This window comes from Petromyzon marinus, chromosome 9 (genome assembly GCF_048934315.1).
Source record: "Petromyzon marinus isolate PM22_M1 ecotype Great Lakes invasive population chromosome 9, UKy_Petmar_22M1.pri1.0, whole genome shotgun sequence".
NCBI lineage: Eukaryota > Metazoa > Chordata > Hyperoartia > Petromyzontiformes > Petromyzontidae > Petromyzon > Petromyzon marinus.
The window spans coordinates 15321097-15330988 of record NC_133675.1 but is presented as its reverse complement, the minus strand read 5'-3'; the positions used below and the strand labels follow the sequence as shown (position 1 = coordinate 15330988).

General features: G+C 46.7%; 1 protein-coding gene across 3 annotated transcripts in view; it reads right to left on the bottom strand.

Moving 5' to 3' along the window:
* Window positions 1–3906: 3906 nt before the first annotated feature.
* Window positions 3907–9892, bottom strand: part of CC2D2A (coiled-coil and C2 domain containing 2A) — a 48332-nt gene continuing 42346 nt past the window's right edge. For all 3 annotated transcript variants that reach the window (XM_076065938.1, XM_032950311.2, XM_076065939.1), the window contains exons 34-37: window positions 9067–9189; window positions 8332–8390; window positions 7906–8083; window positions 3907–5721 (exon numbers count right to left, since the gene is read on the bottom strand). In XM_076065938.1, the coding sequence (XP_075922053.1) occupies window positions 5533–5721; window positions 7906–8083; window positions 8332–8390; window positions 9067–9189 (549 nt within the window). In that variant the 3' untranslated portion in view covers window positions 3907–5532. The remainder of the gene's footprint in view (window positions 5722–7905; window positions 8084–8331; window positions 8391–9066; window positions 9190–9892) is intronic.

Here is a 9892-nt window from a genome sequence, read left to right as displayed (position 1 = left end):
GTGGGGGGAAGGAGGGTGATTGTGTGGTGGTGGGGGAGGTGTGTGGTGGAGGGAGAGTGGTGTGTGGTGGGGGGGGCAGGATGATTGTATGGTGGGGGGGAGGTGTGTGGTGGGGGGAGGTGTGTGGTGGGGGGAGGGTGATTGTGTGGTGGGGGGGGTGATTGTGTGGTGGGGGGGAGGTGTGTGGTGGGGGGGAGGTGTGTGGTGGGGGGAGGTGTGTGGTGGGGGGAGGGTGATTGTGTGGTGGGGGGGTGATTGTGTGGTGGAGGGGTGATTGTGTGGTGGGGGGGGTGATTGTGTTGTGGGGGGGAGGTGTGTGGTGGAGAGAGGGTGGTGTGTGGTGGGGGGGGAGGGTGATTGTGTGGTGGGGGGGAGGTGTGTGGTGGGGGGAGGCGTGTGGTGGGGGGAGGGTGATTGTGTGGTGGGGGGGGGGTGATTGTGTGGTGGGGGGGAGGTGTGTGGTGGGGGGAGGTGTGTGGTGGGGGGAGGGTGATTGTGTGGTGAGGGGGTGATTGTGTGGTGGGGGGGAGGTGTGTGGTGGGGGGAGGGTGATTGTGTGGTGGGGGGGTGATTGTGTGGTGGGGGGGAGGTGTGTGGTGGGGGGAGGGTGATTGTGTGGTGGGGGGGTGATTGTGTGGTGGAGGGGTGATTGTGTTGTGGGGGGGAGGTGTGTGGTGGAGAGAGGGTGGTGTGTGGTGGGGGGGTGATTGTGTGGTGGAGAGGTGATTGTGTGGTGGGGGGGTGATTGTGTTGTGGGGGGGAGGTGTGTGGTGGAGAGAGGGTGGTGTGTGGTGGGGGGAGGGTGATTGTGTGGTGGGGGGGAGGTGTGTGGTGGGGGGAGGGGGGGTTGGTGAACAGCTCCACTGAGAACTTCTGAACGCGGCAAAGTTTTCAGAAAGCGTGCCCCCGGCGCTCGTCCGCCAAGTATAATAATGTTCCACCCTCTCTGGCAATGAGAGAGGTGTTGAGATGTTAAAACGCCAAACAGAAACCTTTTTTTTTGCAAGGAATCGCGTCTGCGTTAACCACACACCACAGTGCTTGTTGGTAAACGTACAAACAAAAAACGTGCTCTGGAAAATAATGTTACATAATGGCATTGCCTTTGAAACTGATTGGTCTCCCACCGGAGTTTGCGAGCGCAACTTTGTCCCCTGGCCAAGGTGGCTGCGGCAGCGCCTTCGCCTCTCTGCGGCTGTCCCCTCCCCCCTATCGAGGAGCTCCCCCAAGTCGACGGGGTGAAGGCGCCACTCGGCCTCCCTGCCACTGTCTCTCTAAGCGCGTGCTTCCGCCCCCGGGGCGACTAACGGGCGAGGCGAAGCGATTCGCTGCCGCTTGCCTCTGGGGCGTCCCGGAGACGCGAAGCGACTCGGGAGGCGCACGCGCGTCCCGTGCCGTGCCCATGTAGGGTCGCAAAGTCCGGCTCCCTGCCCCCACCCCACCCGCGACGGTGACGTCACAAGGGATGCCAGCCCCCACCTGTGCGCCCACCACCCCCCCCCCACTAGTGCTGTGGCTTCTGAGAGATTCCGGGAATGTTTTTTTTTTATAACCGTTCTCGAGATGAACTCGCAACTTGGCGATCATGAGCGTGGTCGTGGGGAATGAACGTCGTCACAACATAGAGCGGCAGATAGTACGTCTGCTTCACATACATATAAGTCCCTCGATGTGGCAAATGAAACGTGTTTCGTCTGCACATCCCATCAGCGACACGGCTCACACGTGTGGCGCCTTCTGGGAGTGCGTAATTTCAGCAGCATTGATTCAACACAAGCAAACTCTGGACCGGTTTAGACATTAATTGTTCCATTGGTAAAGTTGCACTCCCTTGAACGAAATGTTGCTGAACTGCCAGATGTTTGTTATAGACGAGAACCCACGCTGTTTAATATGGGTCCGAGGCTAAACGTCACAATGCATAGCACAAAATAATCGTGAGATTGCCGGGGCGGCCAGGCGGCTCCGAGGTCAGCTCAGGGATGGTGAGGCTCAATGTGCTTGAATTGTGAGGACGTCAGGCAGATTCGCGAGATTCCTTATGTCGGTTGAAGTCACACAAAAAAACCCAGATACGATGTCCTATTCTGGTGATGGAAGCAAGGCTGGACTGCGGCCGAGATAAAAAAAAAACATCTCACACAGGACCCGACCATCGAACCTCCCGGTTTCAACTTTTGACGCAGCCAATGTTCGACCATCGATCGAATCAGGACCGGGCAAAGGCGATGCAGCCACCTGATGCACAAATGGCGCATCAAAGATTGGACGGCCTGCGAGTGACGGCATGGATCCCAAACCATCGACCCACATCGTAAACACTCCGCCGCTGCTGCTGCCGTCTTCATTCCTTTAAAGGAGGAATGGACGAGATCCACTCTGCGTCTTGACAGACAATTGAGTGGGCGACAAAATCTAAAATTACATCTGGCTGTTGCCTGATGAAGCTAGTTGTAATTACTGGCGAAACGTCGTACTCAAGATTGTAAATGTTGTGGCTTGACTCTCCAACACACCGGTGTGCTGTACTAGTGACGAATTGGCATGTTCTGTTTACATGACAACCCCTTACTAATTGGCTGTGTCGGGTGGTGGCGGGTTTAATGACACATTTATATATTTACTCGATCTAACCCAAAAAACACTGTATTATGAAATCTAAAATTACATCTTTAATCTATTAATCCATACGAAAGAAAGACGACTATTCTGGTAGTATTTACGTTAATATAGGAAAATGAAGGAAACATTTGCAACTTCACTCGTGAGGATTTCTAATATTCTCAGGGGTTTTTTTTATCTAGAGGATGTATGGGATTCTGAAAGCGGACGGCTTGCTTTGCTGGCTGAATACGAGGCCTTCAGCAATGTACAATACAGCCCAACGGTATATACACACACACACAAACCAACACGTTCTTTGTGAACTTTATTTGGCTTTAACAATGTTACCTTGCCGGTTATATTGTTTTACACAACGGCAACTACTTGCATACTTTTTCGGTTTTTCAAGATTTGACATAATTTTGATGAAGGATTCGTCAAAGGTGAAGATGCAGCTCTGCAATTTCTTACTCATGCCACTGTTGGCAGAAGGGTCTCCACAAGAGGGAACTCAAAAGAGCCGATTGTAGAGTACATTGGCCTATTCTTCCATGCTCACCAGACGTCTTGAAAGAGATGCAAGTTACCCACGCTCTACCCCACCACACTTGGCCCTCCCGGTGTACCCATTTATACTTGTGCGTGGACACAGACGGGGGATTTAAGGAACTTGCATCGTTGTTTCAACTGCCGCTCAGGGAAATCGAATCAAACCGGTGACACCTGGATTGCAAGTTCAGTGTGCTCACCATTAGACGTCGGCAATTTTTTATATGGTATGTAATTTATGTTAGTGGATTAATATAGCCCACAGCCACCAATCTGACACTTGGGACGGGTTGATTTTGTAAACGTCAGTGATTTAACACACTCAGCTATGAGTCATTCTATACACAGCATGGACAACAGGCATGGTTTTGGGGTACACTTTGTTAAAGTGGCCACTGCAAAACCAGCTTTAAATACTCTTGAATGCACTGCACACCAGCCGCCAATGAAAACATATCTACAATGCGCTAGAGAGTTTGTTATATTGCAGCATTACAGTTAAAATACAAAACATCTGCCAATTTTTTTTTACCAGTGTTATTTCAAAGCATGTTTTTACATTGGGATTGCTTTGGGATGTTTTTAAAGCAATGTTGTTACACGTGGCCATAGCATCACGGTTTGTGATGTGCCCGGGATAAATTCCAGCTGATGTATATAATTTATTCTCAATGCTCACCTCAAATACAGGCAGGTGCCGTGCACCTGGAAAATTGGAATTGGGTTACAACAAATGACACCCACACAGAGATATGAAAATAAATGTGTTTATTATAAATTAAAAATGTATTTACATATTGTATCAAAGAGATGCTATTTACATTTACCATATCAGCATAATACAGGTTTTTTGGGTTAGATCGAGTAATCTCCACCATCTAACCCAAAAAACCTGTAATTTACACGATCTAACCCAACAAAAACCTGTGTTATGGATGATATAGGTCACGAAAGCCTACTTATCATATCTGGCTAACACTTGAGGCTAGATTTACACTGTTCACTCGTGTAACATTGTTGCAATGCCCTTCCTGCCACCGTAGAACAGATTTACATTTATTGCATTACAAATTCATCTAGGGTACCTCCCCCTAGAGTTCCTCGTCAGTGATTTGATACTTATGTTGGAAAACAGCATCTCCACAAAGAATACTTCTTGAGAGATTACTTGAGTAAAAACAATGAAGATAAAAATAAGTGGCTTTTAAATACAGCTCAACGCTGCTTATACAGAAGTTGCTGTTCCTGTAAAAAGAGCAGCAATTGTCTGTCATGTTTTCCAAGATGTGTTCAATCTAGTACCCTAGAATTTTCAGAAATCTAAAAACAATGATTTGTCGTATCATGCACTCTAAGCGATGTTAACTGAAAGACTCGATGTATCGCTACATCCCTACTATTGGCTAATGAAGTGCTCTTTGCTCCATCTCACATCCCTCAAGAGCCTATGATATTATCATTCAGATACTACAACAATCCATACCTTAAATATGAACTGATTTCATTGTTCCAGATTAAATTTAGTTCTGCACTTTAACAGCTCCAAACGGGCAAACATTGCAGTTCTGGAATTTGAATGAATCATGAAGGTATCATTCCGTCAATAATGCCATTATTGTTAAACCCATGAGCAAGACTCAATAATTTGTGGACTGGAAGCTTTAGAAATGGACTGAAGAGTCGATATGTTTGAACCAATAAAAGCATGCATTGTACTTAAGAACCATAAGTATCTAGCTATGCCGACATTCATTGTTCAGACAATTTAAACAAAGCAATCTGGAACCAGTCAATGATACTAATAGGTTATGTATTTAATTTCTGGAGCATCATAGGCTACGGTGAAAACCTTAGCATTATAACTGCAGAATTCTGCCTCCTGGAAGTTCTGCCAAAGTGAACTCCACAGCCAAACATCTCTGATAGTCCCGAAAAATACAGACGCAAAATCATCATCAGCAATGAAATACCCACCGCTTGATTCATCCCTTCCAAAGCTATTGCCATATATCGCACTCTTGCGATGCAACAATCTATTTAGCAACTCCTAGACGGAATGTTGTTAGTCTTAACCATGTCTTGTCCAAGCCCACTAATAATGTTTTCAAAGTAAATAGAGGAAAAGATTAAAAGGTCTGCTAAAAAGAATGGGAGGTGCATGCTTGGAATTATACTGACAGAAAGAGGAACACATGAATCACAGAATATATGCAAGTTAAAGATATTTCCAAAAATTAGTCTACAAAAAATCTGTCAAACAGCTAAGCTTTATACTAAGCAAGTTTGCCTGCGACAAGCAGATACCTTCAATGCAGGAGGCCTCAGTCACCAAAGGCGATGGCGGTACAAGCAAGGGGGGGGGGGTCTTAGGCAGAACGATTATCGTACTCGCACCAGCGAAGCCACGTATACCCACACAGACATGACGTGGTTAGCATAGGGGTGCACGTAGACAGCCAGCGCAAACTCCGTGCCCGGCAAGTCAATGCTGTGCACACCCGAGCCGTACACAGCCTCCACCAAACGCTGCAGCTCCGTGAATGCCATGTGGATGGGGAAGCCCGAAACCTGGACAATGGAAGAGATGGAGAGACCGAGAGGCACGGACTGAGACAGGAACTCATTCATGGCTAAATCGACATTCAGATGGACCAAGACCGGTCTAGATACTACTTGTCATCTCGTGGCTTACAGTGAGGGAAAAAAGTATTTCATCCCCTGCTGATTTTGTACGTTTGCCCACTGACAAAGAAATGGTCAGTCTATAATTTTAATGGTAGGTTTATTTGAACAGTGAGAGACAGAATAACAACAAAATCCAGAAAAACGCATGTCAAAAATGTTATTGATTTGCATTTTAATGAGGGAAATAAGTATTTGACCTCCTCTCAATCAGAAAGATTTCTGGCTCCCAGGTGTCTTTTATACAGGTAACGAACTGAGATTAGGAGCACACTGTTAAAGGGAGTGCTCCTAATCTCAGCTTGTTACCTGTATAAAAGACACCTGTCCACAGAAGCAATCAATCAATCAATCAGATTCCAAACTCTCCACCATGGCCAAGACCAAAGAGCTCTCCAAGGATGTCAGGGACAAGATTGTAGACCTACACAAGGCTGGAATGGTCTACAAGACCATTGCCAAGCAGCTTGGTGAGAAGGTGACAACAGTTGGTGCGATTATTCGCAAATGGAAGAAACACAAAATAACTGTCAGTCTCCCTTGGCCTGGGGCTACATGCAAGATCTCACCTCGTGGGGTTGCAATGATCATGAGAACGGTGAGGAATCAGCCCAGAACTACACGGGAGGATCTTGTCAATTATCTCAAGGCAGCTGGGACCATAGTCACCAAGAAAACAATTGGTAACACACTATGCCGTGAAGGACTGAAATCCTGCAGCGCTCACAAGGTCCCCCTGCTCAAGAAAGCACATATACATGCCCGTCTGAAGTTTGCCAATGAACATCTGAATGATTCAGAGGACAACTGGGTGAAAGTGTTGTGGTCAGATGATACCAAAATGGAGCTCTTTGGCATCAACTCAACTCGCTGTGTTTGGAGGAGGAGGAATGCTGCCTATGACCCCAAGAACACCATCCCCACCATCAAACATGGAGGTGGAAACATTATGCTTGGGGGTGTTTTTCTGCTAAGGGGACAGGACAACTTCACCGCATCAAAGGGACGATGGACGGGGCCATGTACCGTCAAATCTTGGGTGAGAACCTCCTTCCCTCAGCCAGGGCATTGAAAATGGGTCGTGGATGGGTATTCCAGCATGACAATGACTCAAAACACACGGCCAAGGCAACAAAGGAGTGGCTCAAGAAGAAGCACATTAAGGTCCTGGAGTGGCCTAGCCAGTCTCCAGACCTTAATCCCATAGAAAATCTGTGGAGGGAGCTGAAGGTTCGAGTTGCCAAACGTCAGCCCCGAAACCTTAATGACTTGGAGAAGATCTGCAAAGAGGAGTGGGACAAAATCCCTCCTGAGATGTGTGCAAACCTGGTGGCCAACTACAAGAAACGTCTGACCTCTTTGATTGCCAACAAGGGTTTTGCCACCAAGTACGAAGTCATGTTTTGCAGAGGGGTCAAATACTTATTTCCCTCATTAAAATGCAAATCAATTTATAACATTTTTGACATGCGTTCTTCTGGATTTTTTTGTTGTTATTATGTCTCTCACTGTTCAAATAAATATACCATTAAAATTATAGACTGATCATTTCTTTGTCAGTGGTAAAAAATCAGCAGGGGATCAAATACTTTTTTCCCCTCACTGTATGTATGTGGCCCAGGATTTGTTTTAGAAGGCAACAATATCCACTCCGCGTTTTCAAATCTCAGCTAACACGCAGATGGAGTAATTGAGTAAAATGAATGCAATTGCAGTCAATTCATCAGAAACCTCCACACCAGATGGGCACATGTAGCTTCTCATAAAAAAGGGTCTGGTGGTAGCCCAGCAAAATCACATAATCATGCATTCTCTTCAAATTGTCAATTAAGATATATATTAATAGTTAACAGAAACACATATTACATAATATAACACATAATTAGCTACCTGACACTTCAAAGGTTATAACACAGTGCTCTAAACACTGCTCCCCACAAATTCATAGAATTCATGCGAACAAGTGACTGGCTGGAAACCTACACAATATCGAATGGTAGTGCGGGGTATTGCGATGACGATGATGATGCTGCAGCATTTGTGTTGAGGCAGCACAATTAGATGGTGTACCCGATAGTCGGCGAGCGTGTGCGCGAGCTCGGCACGGTGCTGCTCCTCAACGGCGCGGCCCATACCGCGCTCGAGTGCCGGCAAAAGATCGCGCAGCGCGGCCGTCACATGCCGGTTCCAGCGCGTCGGCTGCCGCGGCCGCCACTCCATCATTCGTTCCTTCAGGATCTTCTCAATGCTGCGCACGCACACACACACACACAACTCCCGCTGTAGCTTCAACCCCCAGAGCAGGCGTGCGTCTACCTGCCTCTTTTCTCACAGCTGGGGCAGCCGTTCATGATAGGTGCAAGTGGCGCGGATACAGCAGAAAGCGCAGCTGTTCAGGTGGCCTACAATGGCGTGCCTTTGTGGGTTTCGCACACTGGCCACAAGTGTGGAGTGAATTGAGGATACACGGGGATGCTGATTCCGCATGTGTCTTACCGAGCCTGCAGCTCCATCGCAGATGTCTTGTCTGGAGGCACATGATTCAGCTCTGCTGGCTAAAATGTAACATGCAACAAAAACACGGCAGTATTAGTGATAATTTCTGGGCAGGTGGTGTTGTGCTTAGTGCAATCAGAAGGGTGTTTGTTCAAATCCTGGTTGGAGTTTGACCCACGTAAAGGTTGAGGAAATAAGTACGACTTTGTGGGAGGTTAACAATAGTGATCAACCTATAGAGAGACTGACCGCATCCACAAGAAAGTGGAATTACCACCACAAGCACCGAGCCACCAATGAAGATGACTGCTGCTCTGCAGTTGTTTGAGCAGTAATAAAAACAATCATGAACTGAAACCTTTTACTGTATAAGTTATCAAAATGGTTTTCTCTATTGTTTGTACTGAATACATGAAGGTAAATATGAAAAAATGTTTCAATAAAACAACATAGGGCCCATCCCTAGTATTCATTTCAAATTTGTAATTAGAGTTGGAATGGAAACTATATATTCAAAGAACACAAACACGCAAGTGTCCTTTGCCCACAGCTGTCTGATCATCTGCCTGTAATGTGAGGTGAGGCATTCAAGCTGAGTGGTTGCATAAGCTTGAAGGTACCATTCCTTCCCCCGCACCTCGGATTAGCACGGTTTGCTATGCACGGTGCGAAAGAAGTTCAACGTACATCAGTCCCTATGCCCCCTTTCATGGTTATTTGGTAACTGTGCCTCACCTGTACACTGGGCAGGTTTGGGATCGGAAAGCTGCGCGTGAAGAAGGGCTTCCACAAGCTGGCGTTGCTCACGGCGAAGTTCATGCGCGCGGGCAAGTCGTACAGCTGGATGTTGAACCAGATCTGCAAGCGGTGACGAGAGGCGAGGAGGTTTCGGTGTGCGCCAGCAGGTTCACGTGCTCAACACGTGGTGTTCAAGAGACATATCCAAGTGTTAATTGGCCAGGAGTTATGGGAAAGAAGGACCATGCTAAACATAGTGCCATTTCTACTCCAGTGGCTCAGCCAGTCCACATTGTGAATGCAGTAAGTCCCGTTCTTAAACAAATCCCATAATAACTTTATTCTCTGACAAAGCAAAAGTCCAAACAATCATGCATTCTTTATTTAGCACCTGATGAGGGCCCACCAGTATTTGATCCATTTCAACTACAGATCATGATTCTCCTTCATTGTTCCCATTTTTATACTTCCACTGCTTGAAGTATAAAAAGTGTCACACCAAATTCTGTAAGGTTCATTCTGATGCTGTGCCCGTATGTAGTCATGTTCATGGGTGGCTTCTCAGCCTCTTGTGAGTCCAGCCCACGTGAATACATGTCATTGACACTTGTTCCTGGGGAGTATTGCAATGCAATTTCATAAATAATCCAATCAATAATAAAGTGGGAAAACACATGGCTCTACAAACATTGACAATACACTTCAAATACCCTAAAGAGTAAATATCTTACTGTTACCTGCATATTCGTAAGATTCCCATTGCTGAAATTTAATGGCACCCTGATCCATGCCATATCTGTTAGCGAGATGTAAACTCCCTTGC